Source organism: Pleurodeles waltl, chromosome 2_2 (genome assembly GCF_031143425.1).
Source record: "Pleurodeles waltl isolate 20211129_DDA chromosome 2_2, aPleWal1.hap1.20221129, whole genome shotgun sequence".
NCBI classification, from domain to species: Eukaryota; Metazoa; Chordata; class Amphibia; order Caudata; family Salamandridae; genus Pleurodeles; species Pleurodeles waltl.
The window spans coordinates 877952429-877977707 of NC_090439.1; the positions used below are offsets into that span (position 1 = coordinate 877952429).

At 46.8% G+C, this 25279-nt stretch overlaps 1 protein-coding gene across 1 annotated transcript in view; it reads left to right on the forward strand.

Moving 5' to 3' along the window:
• SPAG1 (sperm associated antigen 1) overlaps positions 1-25279 on the forward strand; it is a 697262-nt gene that overhangs the window by 413957 nt on the left and 258026 nt on the right. Inside the window, exons 11-12 of the mRNA XM_069220554.1 lie at positions 21672-22067; positions 22427-22526. Of these exons, the coding sequence (XP_069076655.1) occupies positions 21672-22067; positions 22427-22526 (496 nt within the window). The remainder of the gene's footprint in view (positions 1-21671; positions 22068-22426; positions 22527-25279) is intronic.

Genomic DNA, 25279 nt, shown 5'->3' on the forward strand with positions numbered 1-25279 from the left:
TGGCCTTTGGATGTGTGCGGTGCAGTTGGCCGTATGGCCTGGCCACATGCCAGGCCCTGCGGCTAACCCCCTATAATCACCTAACTCCGCAGGCATACGTCTCTGAGTGGGATTTCAGTCCCGGGCACCCCATCTCCCAGGGCCCAGCCATGTACCCTGGGTGCCCCAAAGGGCAATCAGTGTGCAATAGGACCGCAGGGGAAGTCTCAAGGCCTCTGCCGTCCCAGCTGGCCCCCTGCCTCCTGTGGGAGCCGGCATTGCTATTGCACCCAGGGAGCTGCTAAACATGCAGCTCCCTAAAAGAGCAATCATTTCATCTCTTTCCCTGCCCGCATCTCTGTGGGCAGGAAAAGAGATTAAACCTCCAGTAGGTGAGAGCACTTTGACAGCTCTCGCCCGCTGGAAGCAGAGTGTATGTTCTGACTTGGTAGGAGCTGTCAAATTTGTTCAGTAGTTTTTGAGTTATTTAAGGTTACAAAATATAGCTATATAAGTACGCTGATCCCACTTGTGGCAGAATCATGGATCCAGGGCAAAAGCAAGGCCCTTTTTGGCTGGCTGCAACCTCAAAGGAGAATTGCGCCCGCCATTTTGTTTTTCACATCAGCCCGGGGAAGGTAAAAATATAGGCCTACATTACAACATTGCCAGTAAGTACCGCCTACCGCCACGGCGACGGCCGCCAAAACTCAGTCGCCGCGGCTAACATCCGTCTGCTGAATAATGACCACAGCCGGATTTCTGCCACAAGAAGGGTGGAAATCTGGCTGTGGCCATGCTGGCGGATGGCGTTAAGGTGGTGCTGCTACCACCAGGTGGTAGCAGCGCCATGCCAGTAGACCGCCGTCAGCCATACTATGACATGATACGGTCTGGTGGTGTTCTGCTGGCGGGCGCTGCTGGCGGTAGCAGCGCCCGTCCTGTCCCCTGCCGGAAGTACCCCTGGATCCAGGTTAGTCAGGTTTTCTGACAGGGGAGGGGGGTGGGAGGTGTGTGTGTGTGGAGGGAGTGGGGGGTGTGCATGAGTGTGTGTGTGAATGCAAATGTATGTGGAGTGTTGTTTGCATACGTGTATGCGAATGCGTGTGAGTATGGATATGTGAATGTGTGGCTGTGTGAATGTGGTGCGGATGTGTGCATGAATGAATGGATGCAAACTTGTATGCCTATGTGAGTGAGTGTGTGTATGCGTGTGTGTGGGGAGGTGGAGGATTGGAAAGGGGGAAAGCGTGGATGGAGGGGGGTGAGGGGTGTCAAGGGAGTTGTTAGGGGGGAGGAGACCTCCTATCAGTAACAGGGAAGGAAATCCCTGGCGGGCCGACCGCCATGGTTTTTGTGGCCTTGCGAACACCACAAAAACCATGGCGGTAGGCAGGGTCAAAATGCCTGAGGCGGTACAATAGGAGCCACCGGCTAGATATTCTTATCTCCAGCCCAGCGGCTGCTACCGCCATGGCGTTCGGAATGGTACATTAGCGGGTTGGCTTCAGCCAACCTGCCAATGTCATAATGTGGCAGTATGTACCGCCAGCCTGTTGGCGGTACCATTACCACCGACCGCCGGGGTCATAATGACCCCCATAGTGTAAAAACATGTAAGGGGTCAGGATACGGGTATCCTGACCCCCATAGGACAGATGGAGGGGTCCCTTAGGATCTGCTCATGAGCAAACAATTGCCCAACTTTTTTTTTCATCCAATCTGTGCATCCCTGAATCCACCACAGGGCTCAGCACTGCCCCCCTGTGTAAACTTGCAAAGGATCCGCAGGTCCAGGAAAAAATGGAAAAAAAATACACCCATGGCATCTAAACCCATGCTGCATGTGGCCTTGGGTGCATGCCGGACAGTTGGCTGCAGGCTATGCGGCCAACCCCCACTGCACATGGCCGATGGCCGTGCACGGCAGAGGTTGTATTAACGTGCAGTAAGTAGATATTACTTCACATGAAAAAAAACATAGAAATTCACTGGAAAAAAAATAAAGGTTACAAGGATGGAGGTCCGGCTTTAGGGCAGTGCAACTGGTGTAGCCGCAGTGGGTGCTGACCTGAGGGGGGGTGAGGGGGTACTGTGTTTAGCATTAACTTTAAAAACACCCTACTGCAGAGTTCCTTGTGTGACCAGCTTTCAGTCAGCTACAAAAATGTCAAGATAACTCGTGTGATTAATGTTCCTGCTAGAGAGAGATCAGAGTTTTGTCTAGTGGCAGTTTTGGCTCTCCATAAAGTAATACAGATGGTGTAGGAAACTGGCCCTTGTTGCAGTTACCCCCCTCCCCACTTTTTTGCCTGATGTTGATGCTGACTTGACTGAGAGGGTGCTGGGATCCTGATAACCAGGCACCAGCACCAGTGTTCTTTCCCTAAAAATGTACCATTGTTCCCACAATTGGCACACCTCTGGCCCACAGATAAGTCCCTTGTAAAGGGTACCAGTGGTACCAAGGGCCCTGTGGCCAGGAATGGTCCCCTAAGGGCTGCAGCATGTGTTGTGCCACCCTAAGGGACCCCTCACCAAGCACATGCACACTGCCATTGTAGATTATATGTGTTGGTGGGGAGAAAAAAAAAGGCAAAATTGACATGGCATTCCTCTCAGGGTGCCATGCCCACAAAACACTGCCTGTGGCATAGGTAAGTCACCCCTCTAGCAGGCCTTACAGCCCTAAGGCAGGGTGCACTATACCACAGGTGCGGGCATAGCTGCATGAGCAATATGCCCCTACAGTGTCTAAGTCCATTCTCAGACATTGTAAGTGCAGGGTGGACATATTAAGTATATGGTCTGGGAGTTTGTCATTACGAACTCCACAGCTCCATAATGGCTTCACTGAATACTGGGAAGTTTGGTACCAAACTTCTCAGCACAATAAACTCACTCTGATTCCAGTGTTGGATTTATTCTAAAAAGCACACAGGACATCTTAGAGATGCCTCCTGTATTTTACCCAGTCCTTTTGCTGTTTGGTCTGTGCCAGCCTGCCACTAGCAGACACGTTTCTGAGTCCATGGGGTGAGGGCGTTTGTGTTCTCTGAGGTCAGAAACAAAGCCTGCATTGGGTGGAGGTGCTTCACACCTGCCCCCTGCAGGAACTGTAACACCTGGCAGTGAGCCTCAAAGGATCAGGCCTCCTGTTACAGTGCTCCAGGGCACTCCAGCTAGTGGGGATGTCCACCCCCTGGACAAAGCCTCACTTTTGGCTGTAAGTTTGGTGGGAAACTTAGGAAAAACAAGGAGGAGTGACCATTTCAGCTCGGGCAACCCCTGTGGTGTCCAGGGCTGAAGTGACGCACCTCCCTGCAGAATCCTCCTTCTTAGTTTTGAGGACAGGGACCATGTGGGTTAGGAATGTGCCCCCCTCCCCAAAGGGAGTGGACACAAGAAGGGTGTAGCCACGCTCAGGGACAGTAGCCAGGATTTAAGGGCTCCCCTTAACCCAGTTCATCAGGTTCCTGGCGACCTCACAAGATGAAAGAAGAAAGAAGAAGGACTGCTAAGTTGAAACCCAGGCAAAGAAGGAGGAAGATGAAAACTGACTTGGTCCCAGTCCTACCGATGTGTCTTCTGCTTCAAAGAACCTGCAAAAAGAAGGCAATGCATCCTGTGGGCCCAGCAACCTCTGCCAAGCTTCCAGAGGACTGCCTGCATCACAGAGGACCAAGAACTCCTTTGGACAGCGGCCCTGTCCAAGAAGAAAAATCATCCAAGGACTCCAGAACCTCCTCGGATCCAGAAGTACTGACCATTCTGCACCCGACGCCCATGACCCGTGTCCAGTTGGCCCAACCGGCTAGAGCGGATCCCCAGGCAATTCCGAACAAGTGCCCACCCAGGGCTGACCACTTCTGTCCCTCACGACGACGCCTGCAGTTTGAATCCAGTGGACCCCCTGACTGCTAAAGCTCCAGACGAAGATATCCGATGGCTAATGGTACACTGCACCCCCAGGCCTTGGAGAACCCGACCTCCGGTGCAGCAACGTTTAGCAGGCAGCCCTCCTACTTGTCCAGCCTCTGGTTTTCCCGAACTGACCCCCTGGACTTAGCCTGCAGCATCTAAGTGACCCCTGGGGTCTCATCATAGAAAAGCAATGGGAGCCCGACACTCTGTTTGCACCCTGCACCCAGCTGCCCCTATGCATGTGTGTTTGGTGCCTAGTTGTGCCCCCAGCATAACCACTCCCCCAACCCCCACCAGTGCTCCTCTAAACCCCCCAGGTCTGCCCTCCGAAGACTTGGGTACTTACCGGCCAGCAGATCTGAAACCGAGTGCCCCCAGTCTCAATAGGAGCCCATGTTTAATTTGCCTCAACTTTAACTCCTGCACCCGGCCGGCCCCATGTTCCTGGTGGTGATTGTTTGGGGTTAACTTGAACCCCAACCTGTGGACTTCGTAACCCTGGGAGACTCGAACTGTAAGTCAAGTACTTACCTGTAAATCGTACTAACTTTTCTCCCCCCCAGGAACTGTTTCTGAAAATTGCACTGTCAACTTTTAAAACAGATAATTGCCAGTATTTCAAAAACTGTATAATTTATCAATTTCAAACAAAGTATTATTGATATATGTGTGAAATCCGAATCAATTGAAGTACTTAACGGCAACTTGAAACTTGAGGTACTACAAATAAATTAAGAAACTATATTTTTTATATATAAAAACCATTGGTCTTGAGTTACGTCATCAAGTGTTTGCTTCTTCAATTGTCTCTGTGTGTACAACAAATGCTTGCACTACCCTCTGATAAGCCTAACTGCTCGACCACACTACCACAAAAGAGAGCATTAGTATTATCTACTTTATCCTCTGTTAAGCCTCTGGGGAGCCCCTGGACTCTGTGCACACTATATCTCATTTTGATATAGTATATACAGAGCGAGCTTCCTACAGAAGGTGAATATGCCTGCTGCAAAGAACGCCTACTGTGTAGATCACAGATCTATATTTTATGTGGCTAGAGCTGTGGATTACTGCTGCTGTCACAGAGGCTCTTTTGTTACCATGGGTTATAAAATACATCCCTAATATAGAACAGTGACTGTTATCAAAGAGCTGCATGCAAACTACATAAAATAGTTAGGACATTATGTTTTTCCCCATTCTTTCACTAACTATTCCTAATGTTGCCAAAGAGGGTTTGTTTGGGTAGAAGTGCATTCTTATTAGTAAAGCCAGCCTTTACCACTGCTTTAAAACAAAAGATATATATGTGAGAGAGGGCATATGGAGGGGCCCTTTTGCCCAGTGGTACTGAAGGAATCAGAGAAGGTCATGGGGGAAGGGGATGCCAAAGATTATTGTCGCACTGGGCTCCACCAGCGCTAAAGCCAGCCTTTCAGGGACGTTATAGTTAGGTTGATGTTTTACCCACACAAAACCATAGAAGTTCAGCAGTTACTGTTATAGTTATACTTAGCTGAAGAAACTATAACTTGTGCTGTTAAGTAAATATAAGGCACAAGTTATAGTTTCTTAACATAATTATAACTATAGGTGCTGGATTTCTATGGTTTTGTACAGATAAACGCAGTGGCTGGCGCCGCAAATCTCAAGGGGTGGGGGTGTGGCAGAGATGGGGGGATAATAAAATATATTTTTTAAAACAACTTACCTGTACTGCTGCCGGCCGCCTCGCTCCTCTTCTTTTCCTGATGGTGTCCCAGCAGTCCCTGGGACACCAGCACATAATCCCCCACATAATCCTGGTGCTGCTCTCATGCCATAACTAGCATGAGAGCTGCACCAGGATTATTCTGAGCGGCTTGGGCTGCCGCTCAGACAGTGCACTGGATTCTGTGCTGTTTCTCCAAACCGGCTGTGCAACACAGCTGGGTTGGAGAAACCTAAATGCGCATGTCAGTTTGGCAGGCCTAAGACGGCTGGCTAAACCGGCATGCGCACTTAAGTGCACTCACTCCACTTCTCCTCCTCCCCCATGGCCCAGCCCCGCCCCTCCCTGCACACACTGGCTCAGCCAGCAGCTGAAAAACTTTAATCATATATTGTTTTATTTTGCAACTGCTGGCTCATAGCCAGGGGGTGACACTCCTTCGCCCTTTTGGAGGAGCCGCCCCTGTTAAAACGTTAACTTCACTATAATGTCCCTGTAACCTTAATTTTTTTCAGTGAAAATATCTTTATATATATATATATATATATATACATATATATATGTTCGATGGCATGTGTAGCTGCAGATACATATGCTATACATTGCTTCCGCCATCTAGTGTTGGGCTCAGAGAGTCACAAGTTGTTTTTCTTCAAGGAAGTCTTTTTGGAGTCACGGGATCGAGTGACTTTTCCTCTCGGTCATACTGCGCATGGGCATCGACTCCTTTGTTAGATTGTTTTCTTTCCGCTGTAGGGTTTGGACGTGTATCCTCACTCTCCGAGATTTCGATTCAGAAACTCTAGATAACTTTTTTTGACCGTTGGTATGGTTTCGATTGCGTTTCCATCTATAGTCGAGCCGATAGTACCATTGAAAATCAGATTTCGCCCTTTTGGGTGCGAGCGTCCAACTCGGATCTGTTCAGGCCTACCACGCAGAAGCCTGTTGGATCGGACTCGATTATGATTCTGTCCTCGATGCCACGTGAAATTTCCATCCACAGACCAACACTTGGTATGTAATCTGTGTCTCTCTCCCGATCACCGAGAAGAAGATTGTGAGGCCTGTTGACTGTGCCGATCCAAGAAGTCACTTTGTAACCGGAGAGCCAGGAGACTGGAAATGGCATCGAAGAGTACAGAATATAAACCGACACAGTTGGGGAAGAACAGGCGCAGACGGCAGTTTCCATTCAGGACACCGACTCCGAAGAAGACTTGGAGGAAGATAGCCAACTCATCACTGCGGGTCAGCACGTGAGTACGACTGCCCCTATGCCCACTTCTAAAAAATCATCAAAGGTCTTGGGTGCACCACTGCCAGAAGGCCATGGTTCGACCCGAAAGAAAATACTCGGCGACCAACCATCGGGTTTGGCCACGAAAAAGGCCACAACAACTTCGATACCGGAATCAAGCAAATCTACCAAAAGCTCAACATCCAAACCAAGCCGGCGTCTACACTCTTTGGAGTAGAAACTGCGACGTCCTGCCTCAGAGCCAAAACAACAGGCTGCATTTTCAGGCCCCAGAAAATAGCAAACTTCGGAGCCGAAAAAGTATTCTTACACAAAAGACCAAGGACTTTCGAGCCGATTAAAGCAGAGCTCCAAACCATATGATGAACAGTCCTATAAATCACAGAAACAATCAGAATACATTTCTGAGGACACTGACATTCAACCTATTCTGGAAATCATGCATGAAAGACAGTCAAGGATCCATATCCATAAAGAGACTGGGAGGATCATTGCTGCACCTCCTCCACAAACAAAAAGAAAGTTGGCTTTTCAGGAACATCTCGATACTGCTCCACCACCACCAAAGATTTTTAAAAGGAAGGAGAAGCCATTACCCTTGCTTTCTTCTCCCCCGCATTCACCACAATTTTCTTTTTCACCACCACCCTTAGCTCACCACCATTGCCTTCACCAACTCACTCACACACTTATTTCCATGATAATACAGTTGATCATTGGGATCTGTATGATCCAGATCCCATACCAACTAATGACCCAGACCTATATCCTTCAAAACCTTCGCCACCAGAGGATACAACTGCATATACACAGGTCATCTCTAGGACAGCTGCATACCATGGGGTACTCATGCATAGTGAGCCTTTAGAAGACGATTTCCTTTTTGATACACTATCCTCCGCGCATTCACGTTACCCATGCCTACCAATGCTACCTGGCATGATCAAGCATGCAGAAGAAATATTTAAGGAACCTGTTAAAGCTAGGATTTTAACATTATGCATAGATAAGAAATATAAGCCTGCATATATTACACATCAGGTACCTCCAGACACAGTGGTTGTCAGTGCTACCAGAAAAAGAGCCAATAGTCAATCATCGGGGGACACCCCTCCCCCTGACAAGGAAAGCAGAACGTTTGATGCTGCTTGCAAGAAGGTAGCTACACAGGCAGATAACTAAAGGCGCATTTCCAGTTCTCAAGCCTTGCTAGAAGGTATGATAGAGCACACTGGGACGAGATGCAGGAACAGTTACAACACCTGACAAAAGAACATCAGAAGAGGGCTCAACAATGTTGAAGAAGGTCAGGCAATAAGTAATAACCAAATAAGGTCTGCTCTTGATGCTGCAGATACAGCAGCTAGAAGTGTAAATACTGCTGTAACCATACGCAGACATGCATGGTTATGTTCTTCTGGATTCAAACCAGAAATACAGCAGGCAGTACTAAATATGCCTTTCGAAAAGAAACACCTATTTTGTCCTGAGGTTGATAACACAGTAGAGAAACTCAGGAAAGATTCCGACACTGCTAAAGCAATGGGAGCCCTATACACAACACCTTACAGTGTCTCCTTTCATAAGCAGCAATTTAGAGGAGGATTCAAGCCTCAATCTACAGAGGCTGCTACCTCCCAACCTAAACAAGGTCAACAACAACAGTACCAGAGAGGGGGATTTAGAGGCTCTTATACAGGCTAACATTTTAGAGCCAGAGGCAAATTCCAGGCCCCAAACAATGTCACTACATCAAAACAGTGACTTCATAAGCATGCCACAACCCTACATATCTCCTGTGGGGGGCTGTAAGGAAATGCCTCCTTGGCATGGTTATCCCCTAACTTTTTGTCTTTGCTGATGCTAAGTTTTGATTGGAAGTGTGCTGGGACCCTGCTAACCAGGCCCCAGCACCAGTGTTCTTCCCTAAACTGTACCTTTGCTTCCACAATTGGCACAGCCATGGCACTCAGATAAGTCCCTTGTAACTGGTACCCCTGGTACCAAGGGCCCTGATGCCAGGGAAGGTCTCTAAGGGATGTAGCATGTCTTATGCCACCCTGTGGACCCCTCACTCAGCACATACACATTGCCTCACAGCTTGTGTGTGCTGGTGGGGAGGAAATGACTAAGTCAAGATGGCACTCCTCTCAGAGTGCCACGCCAACCTCACACTGCCTGTGGCATAGGTAAGTCAACCCTCTAGCAAGCCTTACAACCCCAAGGCAGGGTGCACTATACCACAGGTGAAGGCATATGTGCATGAGCACTATGGGCCAGATGTACGAAAGGATTTTACCCATTCTGTGTCTATGGGAAAAAGGTTTCGTACATATGGCCCTATGCCCCTACAGTGTCTAAGCAAAACCTTAGACATTGTAAGTGCAGGGTAGTCATAAGAGTATATGGCCTGGGAGTTTGTCAAACACGAACTCCACAGTTCCATAATGGCTACACTGAAATCTGGGAAGTTTGGTATCAAACTTCTCAGCACAATAAATAATTTATTGTAACATGCACCCAGAGGGAATCTTAGAGATGCCCCATGAATACCAATACGACTACTAGTGTAGGCTGACTAGTTCCTGCCAGCCTGCCACAAAACCAGACAAGTTGCTGGCCACATGGGGAGAGTGCCTTTGTCACTCTGTGGCCAGGAACAAAGCCTGCACTGGGTGGAGGTGCTTCACACCTCCCCCTGCAGGAACTGTAACACCTGGCAGTGAGCCTCAAAGGCTCACCCCCTTTGTTACAGCGCCTCAGGCCATCCCAGCTAGTGGAGATGGCTGCCCCTCCGGCCACTGTCCCCACTTTTGGCGGCAAGGCTGGAGAAGATAATGAGAAAAACAAGGAGGAGTCACCCACCAGTCAGGACAACCCCTAAGGTGCCCTGAGCTGAGGTGACCCTTGCCTTTAGAAATCCTCCATCTTAGTTTTGGAGGATTCCCCCAATAGGATTAGGGATGTGCCCCCCTCCCGACAGTGAGGAGGCACAAAGAGGGTGTAGCCACCCTCCAGGACAGTAGCCATTGGCTACTGTCCTCCCAGACCTAAAAACCACCCATAAATTTAGTATTTAGGGGCACCCCAGAACCCAGTAAAGCAGATTCCTGCAACCTGAACTACAAAGGAGGACTGCTGAGCTACAAGCCTGCAGAGACGACGGATGACAGCAACTGCTTTGGCCCCAGCCCTACCGGCCTGTCTCCAGAGTCGAAAACCTGCAACCAGCGAGGCATCCAACAGGGACCAGCGACCTCTGAAGCTTCAGAGGACTGCCCTGACCCCCAGGACCAAGAAACTCCTGTGAGCAGTGGCTCTGCTCAACAACAGCTACATCTTTGCAACAAAGAAGCAATTTTCAAAGAACTCACTCTTCCCGCCGGAAGCGTGAGACTTCACACTCTGCACCCGACGCCCCCGGGTCGAGATCCTGAGAACCAACACCCCAGGGAGGACTCCCCGGTGACTGCGACCCCGTGAGTAGTCAGAGATGACCCCCCTGGACCTCCACAGCGACGCCTGCAGAGAGAATCCAGAGCCTCCCCCTGACCGCGACTGCCTGTAACAAGGAACCCGACGCCTGAACCAAGCACTGCACCCACAGCCCCCAGGACCTGAAGGATCCAAACCTCAGTACAAGAGTGACCCCCAGGCAACCCTCTGCCTAGCCCAGGTGGTGGCTGTCCCGAGAAGCCCCCCCTGTGCCTGCCTGCACCGCCAGAGTGACCACCAGGTCTCTCCATTGTTTCCTATCTAAAACCTGACGCCTGCTTTGCACACTGCACCCGGCCGCCCCTGTGCCACTGAGGGTGTGTTTTGTGTGCCTACTTATGTCCCCCCGGTGCTCTACCAAACCTCCCTGGTCTGCCCCACCGAGGACGCGGGTACTTACCTGCTGGCAGACTGGAACCAGAGCACCCCTGTTCTCCATAGGCACCTATGTGTTTTGGGCACCTCTTTGACCTCTGCACCTGACCGGCCCTGAGCCGCTGGTGTGGTAACTTTGGGGTTGCCCTGAACCCCCAACGGTGGACTGCCTAGGCCCAAGAACTGAGACTTGTAAGTGTTTTACTTACCTCACAATCTAACCTTTACTTACCTTCCCCAGGGACTGTTGATTTTTTTTTTAACTGTGTCCACTTTTAAAATAGCTTATTGCCATTTTAACAAATACTGTATATGATATTGCTTTGATTCAAAGTTCCTAACTTACCTGTGTGGAGTACCTTGTATTTTATGTATTTACTTCAAATCTTGAACCTGTGGTTCTTAAAATAAACTAAGAAAATATATTTTTCTATATAAAAACCTATTGGCCTGGAGTATGTGTGTATTGCCTGTGTGTGTACAACAAATGCTTAACACTACCCTCTGACAAGCCTACTGCTCGACCACACTACCACAAAATAGAGCATTAGAATTATCTAATTTTGTCACTATCTTACCTCTAAGGGGAACCCTTGGACTCTGTGCACACTATTTCTTACTTTGAAATAGTATATACAGAGCCAACTTCCTAAAGGGGCAGACTGCAGCAGTTCCACTCCCAATGGCAAAATATCACCACAGACCAATAGGTACTTTCAATTATCTGCAATGGTTCTTGCCTAGAAATGATTTCTACCCCTCCAAATATTCCTCCTCGTTATCACAGGCTGTCCCCAGAACACAGCGTTCTGTTACAAGAAGAAGTACAATTGCTACTACTAAACGAGGCAATAGGATTAGTTCCAAAATCTCAACACGGAACAGGGGTATACTCACTATTCTTCCTCATTCCCATAAAGGATGGCACTCTGACCCATTACAGATCTCAGACCACTAAATCTATTTATCCTGTCAGAACACTTTCACATGGTAACTCTCCAGGATGTCATTCCACTACTACAAAAACAAGATTACATGACTGCATTAGATCTTAAAGATTAGTATTTTCATATTCCCATCCTGCTCACAGAAAATACCTAAGGTTTGTGATAGTGGGAAAACACTACCAATTCAAAGTTCTGCCATTCGGCATAACAACAGCTCCAAGTGTATTCACAAAATGTCTAGCGGTAGTAGCAGCTTACCTAAGAAGACAACAAACGTGTATTTCCTTATCTAGACGATTGGCTAATAAAATAAGGCAATATTATACATTGTCAATAAAACACTCAATACACAATAGAAACCCTACATAGAATAGGGTTAACTCTCAATTACCAAAAATCACATCTTCAGCCAGCACAGGTTCAACCTTACCTAGGTGGTACTCTCAATACACAAAAATCCTTAGTCTATCCAAATACACAATGGATACAAGCTTTCAAAAATCTCATACCACAATTGCAGCCAAATCAACAATATACAGTAAGATTTATCATGAAACTATTGGGAATGATGGCATCCTGCATAGCAATAATATCACATCCAAGACTAAATATGAGAACAGTGCCTCTCACAACAATGGTCTCAAGCACAGGGTCAATTGCAAGATCTAGTGTTGTTAGACCCCTAAACGCACAAGTCCCTTCAATTGTGGAATCTCAGCAATTTAATGAAGGGGCAGTCATTTCAGGACCCTATGCCTCAGACCACAATAACAACAGATGCATCAATGATAGGTTGGGGAGCTCATCTCAACACCCTTACCATACAAGGGGAATGGGATTCAAAACAGTTAAATTATCGCATAAACCATTTAGAATTATTAGCTGTGCTCCTTGCCCTAAAAGCGTTTCAACCACTTATCAAACACAAGATTGTCTTGATAAAAACATACAATATGCCAACCATGTATTATCTAAAGAAACAAGGCGGGACACATTTATCTCAACTGTCCCTTCTAGCCCAAACAATATGGAAATGTGCAATTCACAATCACATTCACGTACTAGCAGAATACATTCCAGGAATACACAATCAGCTAGCGGATCTCCTAAGCAGAACACACCAACAGATACACGAATGGGAGATTAACTCTCAGGTACTTCAAAAGTACTTTCAAAAGTGGGGGACACCAGAAATAGACCTATTCACAACAAGCGAAAGCGCAAAATGACAAAACTTCGCATCCAGACACCCACACCCTCTGTCCAAGGGCAATGCTCTCTGAATCAACTGGTCAGGAATATTTGCTTACGCTTTTCCCCCTCTCCCACTACTTCCATTTCTGGTAAAAAAAACAGTGTAAAACCTCTCTCAACATGATACTCATAGCCCCCACGTGGGCATGACAACATTCGTACACAACACTCCTAGACCTGTCAATAGTACCTCACTGCAAACTTCCAAACAGACCGTATTTGTTAACCCCTTCGCTGCCAGGCCTTTTCCCCCTCCTGTGCCAGGCCTTTTTTTGCCTATTTGGGGCAGTTCGTGCTTAGGCCCTCATAACTTTTTGTCCACATAAGCTAACCAAGCCAAATTTGTGTCCTTTTTTTCCAACATCCTAGGGATTCTAGAGGTACCCAGACTTTGTGGGTTCCCCTGAAGGAGGCCAAGAAATTGGCCAAAATACAGTGAAAATTTAGTTTTTTTCAAAAAAATTGGAAAAAGTGGCTGCAGAAGAAGGCTTGTGGTTTTTCCCCTCAAAAAGGCATCAACAAAGGGTTTGCGGTGCTAAACTCAGCAGCTTCCCAGCTTTCAGGAACAGGCAGACTTGAATCAGAAAACCCAATTTTTCAACACAATTTTGGCATTTTACTGGGACATACCCCATTTTTGCAATTGTTTGTGCTTTCAGCCTCCTTTCAGTCAGTGACAGAAATGGGCATGAAACCAATGTTGGATCCCAGAAACCTAAACATTTCTAAAAAGTAGACAAAATTCTGAATTCAGCAAGAGGTCATTTGTGTAGATGCTACAAGGGTTTCCTACAGAAAATAACAACTGAAAAAGAATAATATTGAAATTGAGGTGAAAAAAACATCAATTTTTCTCTACGTTTTACTCTGTAACTTTTCCCTGCAATGTCAGATTATCGAAAGCAATATACTGTTACGTCTGCTGGACTCCTCTGGTTGCGGGGATATATAGGGCTTGTAGGTTCATCAAGAACCCGAGGAACCCAGAGCCAATAAATGAGCTCCACCCTGCAGTGCGTTTTTATTCTGTACCGGGTATACAGCAATTCATTTGCTGAAATATAAAGAGTAAAAAATTGCTATCAAGAAAACCTTTGTATTTCCAAAAAGGGCACAAGATAAGGTGTTGAGGAGCAGTGGTTATTTGCACATCTCTGAATTCCGGGGTGACCATACTAGCATGTGAATTACAGGGCATTTCTCAAATAGATGTCTTTTTTACACACTCTCCTATATTTGGAAGGAAAAGATGTAGAGAAAAACAAGGGGCAATAACACTTGTTTTGCTAATCTATGTTCCCCCAAGTCTCCTGATAAAAATGATACCTCACTTGTGTGGGTAGGCCTAGCACCCGCGACAGGAAACGCCCCAAAGCGCAACGTGGACACATCCAAATTTTTGAAAGAAAACAGAGGTGTTTTTTGCGAAGTGCCTACCTGTAGATTTTGGCCTCTAGCTCAGCCGGCACCTAGGGAAACCAACCAAACCTGTGCATTTCTGAAAACTAGAGACCTAGGGGAATCCAAGGAGGGGTGACTTGCGGGGCTCGGACCAGGTTCTGTTACCCAGAATCCTTTGCAAACCTCAAAATTTGGCTAAAAAACCACATGTTCCTCACATTTCTGTGGCAGAAAGTTCTGGAATCTGAGAGGAGCCACAAATTTCCTTCCACCAAGCGTTCCCCCAAGTCTCCAGATAAAAATGATACCTCACGTGTGTGGGTAGGCCTAGCGCCCGCGACAGGAAACGCCCCAAAGCGCAACGTGGACACATCCAAATTTTTGAAAGAAAACAGGTGTTTTTTGCGAAGTGCCTACCTGTAGATTTTGGCCTCTAGCTCAGCCGGCACCTAGGGAAATCTACCAAACCTGTGCATTTCTGAAAACTAGAGACCTAGGGGAATCCAAGATGGGATGACTTGCGGGGCTCGGACCAGGTTCTGTTACCCAGAATCCTTTGCAAACCTCAAAATTTGGCTAAAAAAACACATGTTCCTCACATTTCTGTGGCAGAAAGTTCTGGAATCTGAGAGGAGCCACAAATTTCCTTCCACCCAGCGTTCCCCCAAGTCTCCCGATAAAAATGATACCTCACTTGTGTGGGTAGGCCTAGCGCCCGCGACAGGAAACGCCCCAAAGCGCAACGTGGACACATCCAAATTTTTGAAAGAAAACAGAGGTGTTTTTTGCAAAGTGCCTACCTGTAGATTTTGGCCTCTAGCTCAGCCGGCACATGGGGAAACCTACCAAACCTGTGCATTTCTGAAAACTAGAGACCTAGGGGAATCCAAGGAGGGGTGACTTGCGGGGCTCGGACCAGGTTCAGTTACCCAGAATCCTTTGCAAACCTCAAAATTTGGCTAAAAAACCACATGTTCCTCACATTTCTGTGGCAGAAAGTTCTGGAATCTGAGAGGATCCACAAATTTCCTTCCACCAAGCGTTCCCCCAAGTCTCCAGATAAAAATGATACCTCACTTGTGTGGGTAGGCCTAGCGCCCGCAACAGGAAACGCCCCAAAGCGCAACGTGGACACATCCAAATTTTTGAAAGAAAACAGGTGTTTTTTGCAAAGTGCCTACCTGTAGATTTTGGCCTCTAGCTCAGCCGGCACCTAGGGAAACCTACCAAACCTGTGCATTTCTGAAAACTAGAGACCTAGGGGAATCCAAGATGGGATGACTTGCGGGGCTCGGACCAGGTTCTGTTACCCAGAATCCTTTGCAAACCTCAAAATTTGGCTAAAAAAACACATGTTCCTCACATTTCTGTGGCAGAAAGTTCTGGAATCTGAGAGGAGCCACAAATTTCCTTCCACCCAGCGTTCCCCCAAGTCTCCCGATAAAAATGATACCTCACTTGTGTGGGTAGGCCTAGCGCCCGCGACAGGAAACGCCCCAAAGCGCAACGTGGACACATCCAAATTTTTTAAAGAAAACAGAGGTGTTTTTTGCAAAGTGCCTACCTGTAGATTTTGGCCTCTAGCTCAGCCGGCACATGGGGAAACCTACCAAACCTGTGCCTTTCTGAAAACTAGAGACCTAGGGGAATCCAAGATGGGGTGACTTGCGGGGCTCGGACCAGGTTCTGTTACCCAGAATCTTTTGCAAACCTCAAAATTTGGCTAAAAAAACACGTTCCTCACATTTCTGTGGCAGAAAGTTCTGGAATCTGAGAGGAGCCACAAATTTCCTTCCACCCAGCGTTCCCCCAAGTCTCCAGATAAAAATGATACCTCACTTGTATGGGTAGGCCTAGCGCCCGCGACAGGAAACGCCCCAAAGCGCAACGTGGACACATCCCATTTTTTGAAAGAAAACAGTTCCTACCTGTGGATTTTGGCCTGTAGCTCAGCCGGCACCTAGGGAAACCTACCAAACCTGTGCATTTCTGAAAACTAGAGACCTAGGGGAATCCAAGATGGGGTGACTTGCGGGGCTCGGACCAGGTTCTGTTACCCAGAATCCTTTGCAAACCTCAAAATTTGGCTAAAAAAACACATGTTCCTCACATTTCTGTGGCAGAAAGTTCTGGAATCTGAGAGGAGCCACAAATTTCCTTCCACCCAGCGTTCCCCTAAGTCTCTCGATAAAAATGGTACCTCACTTCTGTGGGTAGGCCTAGCGCCCACGAAAGGAAATAGCCCAAAACACAACGTGGACACAACATATTTTTTCACAGAAAACAGAGGTGTTTTTGCAAAGTGCCTACCTGTGGAGTTTGGCCTCTAGCTCAGACGGCCCGGGGGGGGGGGGGGGGGGGGGGTTGCTCCCCATCTCTAAATAAACAAACCAAAAAAAAAACATAGGGGGGCAGAAATGGCCTAAAATAAATTTACCCCCCCCACCCCCACCCTGGGAGCGACCCTTGGACCCTTGCCTACAGGGCGCCTAGAGGTTTCTGCCCCCCCACCCCCCGGGGGCAGATCGGCCTAATAATAGGCCAATCTGCTCCTAGGGGGGGCAGAAATGGCCTAAATATAATTTTCCCCCAAGGGGAGCGACCCTTGCCTAAGGGGTCGCTCCCCACCTAAAAAAAAAAAAAAAAAAAGTTACAAATAAAAAACAATTATCCCTGGTGCCTAGAGGTTTCTGCCTTCCGAAAACATGCCCCCCCTGGGAGCGACCCTTCCCCAAGGGGTCGCTCCCTTTATGACAATATCACCCAAAAAAAAAAAAAATCCCTGGTGTCTAGTGGGGTTTCAAAAGCCGGATTGCAAGCAATCAGGCTTTTGAAACCCTCGGAGAGACTTCAAGGGGAAGGAAATACATTTCCTTCCCTTTGAAGCCCCTCCGGGCCTCCCCCACATGATTGAAAGAGAAATGCTTAGCATTTCTCTTTCAATCGCGCTGGAAGCTCTGCTTCCAGCGCGATGGGGGAGGCCCCTGTGACTAATCAGCGTGCGCTGATGTCACAGGAGGGGTGGGGGTCGGGGTGGAAGGGGAAGTCTTCCCCTTCCATCCCCGCCTTGGGGGGGGGGGGTGCACGGGGGCGCGCTAGCGCTCCCCCAAGTTCCCCTGTGCCATGGACGAGATGATCTCGTCCAAGGCACAGGGGAACTGTAGCCTTGGACGAGATGATCTCGTCCAAGGCATAGAAGCGGTTAACACAAAACAAAGGATAAATCAGACATCCCAATCCCAGTGCTCTCAACTTAGCGATTTGGCTCCTGAAGGCATAGAATTTGGATACTTGCAACTTCCATTAGAATGTATGGAAGTTCTCAAACAAGCATGCAAGCCTACAACTAGACAATGCTATTCTAACAATTGGAAACGATGTGTTTATTACTGTCAATCTAAAAATACTGACCAACTTACAGCATCAATACAAGATATTGTATGCTACCTTCTTCATTTACAAAAGTCAAATTTAGCTTTCTCATCTATTAAAATTCATCTTACTGTCATAACAGCATACTTGCAGACTATACAACATACCTCTCTCTTTAGGGTTCTAGTGATTAAAGCCTTCATGGAAGGACTAAAATGTATTATTCCACCGAGAACACCACCAGTTCCTGCTTGGAATCTGAATATTGTACTCGCAAGACTAATGGGCCCACCCTTTGAAACCATGCATTCGTGTGAGATTCAATTCCTAACTTGGAAAGTTGCTTTCTTAGTAGCGATTACTTCATTAAGAAGAATTAGTGAAATACAGGCATTCACTCTCGAGGAACCTTTTTTCCAAGGACACAAGCATAAAGTTGTAGTTAGAACTAATCAAAAACAATTCCCAAAGTTTGTATCACCTTTTTACATAAACCAAACAGTGGAATTGACACTCTTCTTCCCTCAGCCAGATTCAACTGCAGAAAGAGCCCTTCACACTCTTGATCTTAAAAGAGCTCTAATGTATTATGTGGTTAGAACAAAAGAGTTTAGAAAAACTAAACAGCTTTTTGTTGCTTTTCAACAACCACATAACGGTAATCCTATCTCTAAAAAGAGATTAGCTAGATGGGTAGTTATATGTATTCAAACATGTTACATTAAAGCAAAACGACAACTTTTAATAACAGCTAAAGCTCATTCCACTAGAAAAAAAGGTGCTTCTATGGTATTCTTAGGAAACATACCAACGGCAGACATATGCAAAGCTGCCACATGGTCTACGCCACATACATTTACAAAGCATTACTGTGTGCATGTATTTTCAAAGCAACAGTCCAGTGTTGGTCAAGCTGTCCTTTAATCATTATTTCAAACAACTCCAACTCCTACAGGCTAGCCACTGCATTATTTTAGGGATAGCAACTGTTTTTTAGTCTATGCATAGCATGTGTATCTCCAGCTACACATACCATTGAATAGAAAATGTCACTTACGTAGTGTACATCTGTTCGTGGCATATAGTGCTGCAGATTCACATGCACCCTCCCTCCTCCCCGGAAGCCTGTAGTCATTGCAGTTTCTTATTTGTACATATGTATATACATTTACATTTGCATGGACATCTATTTTACTTATTACTTGTATAGTACATTTGCATTCTTACACTCTATCACTCCTTCCTACACCCTTTTGCGGGACAACAATCTAACAAAGGAGTCGATGCCCATGCGCAGTATGACTGAGAGGAGGAGTCACTCGATCCTGTGACTCCGAAAAGACTTATTCGAAGAAAAACAACTTGTAACACTCTGAGCCCAACACTAGATGGCGGAAGCAATGTATAGCATGTGAATCTGCAGCACTGCATGGCACGAACAGATGTACACTAGGTAAGTGACATTTTCAATATCTTTCTACACATTCACTAAAAAAACAAAGGTTACCAGGACGTTATAGTTATGTTCTGAATTTACTCGTACAAGACCATAGAAATTCAGCAGTTATAGTTAGTTATTTCAAGTAACAATAATTAGCGCTGCAAGGTAACTATAACCCACGCCTTTTGAGTGAATTTCTATGTTTTTTTAACGTAAAGTAATTTTGATTACTATACGTTAATCCAACCAGCGCCGCGCACCGCTTTTGGCCATGCATGGCAGGGTTTTGCCATAGAGCTTGCAACCAAGCCCTTACCCAACCCCACACCATGCATGGCCTTTTGGCCATGCACAGCGGGGGTTAGCCATAGAGCCTGTCTGTCAGTGGATCTGTGAGTGGATGTGCGAGTGCCGGACTGGGTCTCAAAGTGGGTGTGTGAGTCTGAGTGGCTACATGAGTGTCTGAGTGGGTATGTGAGTGGGCACATGAATCCCTAAGTGCATGTATGAATGAATGAATTAGTGTATGAATGAGTCTGTGAATGTTTTCTTACTCTTTTTTTTTTGTTGCATATTCTCGAATGTCTTTGAATATGTGAGGATATTCACGAATATCGTGCATGGAGAAGAAAAACAAAAAATTTCAACCTACAATTTGACCCTCAAACACCCCTACACCACACCCCTTGGGTCAGGGCGCCTCCACCCTGACCCCTTATACCACTTATCATTTCTATTTTCAGCCCTGGGGACCCTCTCCCATGACATAAAATGGCTGCCAGAACTTTCTAGTGAGATTGCGGCCAGCCAGTCGCAGCATTCCTGTTGTCGCGCGCATTTGCAAATTCGCTGCAATCATCGGGAACATTTCACAGCCAGAGATTTACAAATGTATTTTCTCTGTAATTTCTCAAAAACTACTGAATGGATTTACACCAAACAACCGAAAGCACAATCTGAAACCAAAATCTAGCTTCCTGACAAATTTGGTGTAATTCCGTCCAGTTGTTCGGACTGTAGTCATGTCTAAAGGTCCTAAGGGAATGGATATGGGAAACACAACTTTTTTTTACCCCGCTTTTTCTTCTAAGTCCCCACTTGACGGATCACCCTGAAACTTTCCATGCGCAACAATAATCACCTGCCACTTTTTGGGGAAAATTTTGTGAAGATTTGTCAAACCGTGCCAAAGATATAGGCAAGTCAAAAAAATGCTTTTTCTATGGAAACATTGTCCTAATTATAACTACCTAGTGGCGACTGCCACTAGGTTATTTATATATATACATACATATATACTTATTTTATTTTTTTTCACTGATTTACTTATATACCGCTATGCAGCCATGTATACCATTCCCTTTGAAATGTTTTTCATGGACATTTTTTTAATTGATATTTACACTTATTTATGGAACGCATTTTAGGCAGCCCTTATATGTTGTTTTATTTGCGTGCTGCGTCTCCTGTTGCTGTATTTTCTTAAAGGGACTGCCTGTCAAAGGAATGTGGAATACTGTGATATATGATTCTACAATTATCAATATATTACATGTGTGACTTTTAATTACTTTCAGCTTAATTTAAATTTCAGCTAATCATTTCGTAGAAAAAGTGCTCTTTGCCTGATTTCTCTAATCGATCTTACTCATTGTCCTGCCTTTAAGTTCTATTGACCACGTGCTTTTGGTGCTTATATACTTCATTTACCACTGACGTGATCTGATCTTGAACCCGTAGCTTGGAGGTGAAATGTTTTCTAACTGTGTTTGCTATCGGGAGCATGCAGTGCCTCAGTTTGGAATCCTTTGCATGAGTGAACATATAAAGGAGGATTGCGCTAAAGGAAATGGAAAGGGATATTTAAGAATGAAAAGGCATTTAGAATGTAAAAGGATTCTGAACCCAACAATATCTGAGCACTTCAGAGAGCTCTGTGACACAGACACCCCGGTGTACAGCGGCAGAATCAATAATGTAGCAGATAATAAAGTGTCTTCGTGTTTGCATCTGCGGTACCACATTACTTATGAAGTCTGTTGCCCGGAAGTTATTGTGTGTCTTTTGTACGCGAACGTTTACAATAAGTACACAGTTTATTATTTCAGCTGGTGGTTTCTCGTCTATATTTTACTTAGTGACTAAAATACATTGTTACTTTCTGTGCTGCTGCAGCAGTGCTTGTTTCACGTGCACTTTAAGCCCCAGAGGGTTAAGTGGGAGGTTTGTGTAATGCACCTTCCGATTACTTCCCCAAGGGGTGCTGTCTGCGCTCTGGAGTTGGGGGCTCGGCCGCGCGTGACGCCCATCTCCCTCTAAACATAAAACAGCAGGGCTGCTGGTGTGCAGGACGTCACTTGTGTTACAATCGATGTCCCCGCGGCAGATTTATGTTTTTCCGCCTCTGAAGGTTCCCCGGGCAGGTCTTGCCGGTTGCTTCCCCCTCCCCGTCGCTGTATTGGTTGCTCCTGATGATGCGCGTACTAACTGAGCTGCTCAACTTCCTTGTAGAAGCCGGAGTGCCCGTGGGAGGAGAGACCGCAGAGCAGAGGAGGAGCGCAATGGGCAACGCGCAGAAAAAGTTTCCCGGCCGAGAAGATGAGTCCCCGGCCAGGAGGCCAAGGGAGGAGGTGGAGAGCGAGCTGGGCAAAGGGAACAGCAGACCGTCGCCGGGGAATAACGGCAACCGGCAAAAGGAGGCTGACATCGCGAGGAACGCCGGCCCCGGGCGGACAGAGCCGAGGAGCGCCCCTTCAGGTGCAGCGACGGATGCAAACCGCTCCGCCAGCCGACTGCCTCTCAGCGCAGCCGCCCTCAAGAACCAGGGCAACGAGCTCTTCAAGCACGGCCAGTTCGGAGAGGCGGAGACCAAGTACTCTGCGGCCATCGACAGCCTGGAGAGCACTGGTGAGTCTGCCTGCCTTCCCTTCCACCTTGTCTCTGAGTGACAGTGGCATGCAGAAGTCGCCCTCCTTGTCAGGAAGTGACAGGGCGAATTCCTTCTCCGTGACTCAGTGTCTTAAGGTGTGCGAGCAGAATGGTGACGCGCGTGTGTGTGCTGTAATAATCTAGTGGTGAGTGCTGAGGGCGCGTGCTGGCCTGGAGTGCCCGGGTACTGGGTAAGCCCGGTCCGGTCATCGAGGACTCTGCATCATCAGCAGGCTGCCTCGCTGCAGTGAAACTCGGAGAACGCATGCCGCGCGCGCCTCTGCTAGCACAGGCACTGGCTCTTGAATATTAACACAATGAATTATAAATCCTTTCAGGGGCGGGAATCCCGGAAGAGCTGAGCATCCTGTATTCTAACAGAGCGGCGTGCTACTTAAAGGATGGCAACTGCGGGTCCTGCATTAACGACTGCACCAGGTACATTATTAAATAAAACAATACCCTCCCAGGGACTCCCAACCCACAATACACTCAGCGTTTTGTGTATGTACATGCAAAATCCAAATGTAACGACGATGGTGCCAGAAATATGTTTGCGATTGTGGATGTATCCACGGTGCTGGTTCTTTGTGCCTCACTTGCTGGCTTGTCAGCAGTAGGCTGTGAAGACGCGTGCTGCATACATTTCAGTTAGTGTTCAGTCTTTGGGTACCCTGTTTGCAAGTGCTGCTAGGATTCCCTGACAAGAAGACTGAGGTTAAGGGAAGCACAGGTATAATTTACATGAATGTATTCACAATATGAAGTCGTTTCACTGAGATATGTTCTGCTACCAGCCCCTTTGCATTTGTGGAAACACAACACCCTGCCAGATGTGTCTGGAAATATATGACCAGAATACAGTAGGTTAACATATATATTGGATCAGTTACAGACAAGATAGCAAACGTATATATTTTAGTATAGTTGCTAGCTTACTTTGGTCATACGCATTTATGACATGCGGTTTGAGTTTTATAGAAACAATTCATCATGTATGTCGGCATTCACTTTTCCATAAGAACGCAGTCGCTCACTGATGACATCATTGGTATGCATTGTCATTCTGGTCTGCCTTTGAAACAAAAAAATATGTCAGACTGTGCATTGGCGTATTCTGGTTTTGGGAATATGTGTTATCAGCATGGCGCAGTCACTGTTGTGTTCTTCTGGTTTGCATTGGTGTTATAACTGGGGCAGAAAACTAGGTTAAAAAAACAAGCATTGGCAAGGGCAATAGTTCTCGCATATGTAACATCTGTTGACTTTGGAGTGGACTGGAACGAAGTGGAGTGTATTGCGTGGAGTGACGTGTGTGGTGGTGTAGAGTGACATTGTGTGGCATGGATTCGCATTGAGTGGAGTAGCATTGTGCGGAGTGGCGTTATGTGGCATTGTGTAGACTATAGCGGAGTGGCGTTATGTGGCATGGAATGGCATTGTCAGATGTGGAGTGGCATTAGGTGATGTGGGGTTTAAGTGACATTCAGAGGCAGTGTGTGGAATGAAGGGGCGTTGTGTGGAGTTGAGTGGAATTGTGTGGCATGAGTGGAAGTTGGTGGAGTGGACCTGTATGTGCATTGTGTGGAGCTGAACTGGGTGGAGTGACTTTCCATTGTGTGGAATGGAGTGGGATTGTGTGGCATGGAGTGGAATTGTGTGGAGTGGAAATGTCTGGCATTGTGTGGCGTGGGACTGTGTGGTGTTGAGTCAAGTGGAACTGTGTAGCACTGTGTAGTGTGAAGTGCTGCAGCCCTTAGAAACCTTCCCTGGCATCAGGGCTCTTGGTACCAGGGTACCTGTTACAAGGGACTTATCTGAGTGCCAGGGCTGTGCCAATTGTGGAAGCAAAGGTACTGTTTAGGGAAAGAATACTGGTGCTGGGGCCTGGTTAGCAGGGTCCCGGCACACTTTCAATCAAAACTTAGCATCAGCAAAGGCAAAACTTTAGGGGGTAACCATGCCAAGGAGGCATTTCCTTACAGTAGGGGTACCTCTGCTCATGCAGGATTGCCCTCAGATACAGGTACCTGCACCCTACCCTCTGGGCTAGGAGGGCCTGGCATAGGGATGACTTGCAGTGACACAGGCTGCAGTGGCAGGACTGAATACACATTTTGCATGGACTCCCATGGGTGGCATAATACATGCTGCAGCCCATGGGGAAACCCTGATGCCCCAATGCCTGGATGCCTAGGTGTCATATACTTGGGACTTATATGGGGTCACTAGTATGCCAATTTGGGGGTGTACTAAGTCAGGGACACCTGAATTTAGAGGGAAAGAGCACAGTCACTGTGATCCTGGTTAGCAGGATCCCAGTGAACATAGTCAAAACACACTGACAGCAGGCAAAAAGTGGGGGTAACCATGCCAAAAAGATGGTACTTTCCTACAGTGTAATTATGTGGAATTGTGTGGCATGGACAAAAATCAAGTAATATGGAGTGGATTTGTGTGTGTTGGACCTGGCCCTTTTTACAGGGTCATCCGAAAACCTTTTGCCTTCCCCCTCGCTGTTTTTTTTCTGCCCCTTTTTGTTGATGTTAGGACTCTGGGCACTTTTTGCTAAAGTTCGTATGCTCTCCCTTCTAAACTGGGCATGATTGGCTTACATCTGATTGGCACATTTAATCTACTTATAAGTCTATTGTACAGTGGTATCGCTATACTCAGGGCATGTAAATTAAATGCTACTAGTGGGCCTGCAGCGCAGCTGGCGCCACCCACAGATGTAGCCTTTCAAACCTGTCTCAGGCCTGCTACCGTTGAGCCTGCGTGCGCAGTTTTTTGCCACAGGGACCTGGCATCTAAATTTACTTGCCAGTCCTAGAACTCCCCTTTTACTACATATAAGTAATCCCTAAAGTAGGCCCTAGCTAGCTCTATGGGCAGGGTGCTTTGTGGGTAAAAGGCAGGACATGTTCCTGGTTGTGTGGCCTCAGCTAGTAATGACAAACAGTCTATTTGGTTTGTCACTATTATCGTTGCTTCCTCACTCATAGGATCGTATTAGAAATTCCCTAACATAAGTCTAAGTGGTATTGCCTGATCTATGAGGTACGGCGTAGGCATATTTGGTATGATTGGAATGGTAGTGAGAAATGCTGCCTTCTGGTGTAGGTGGGTTTTTCATTACCATTATAGAAATGGCACTTTTAGCAAGTGAGCATTTCTCTGTGCTTATGACT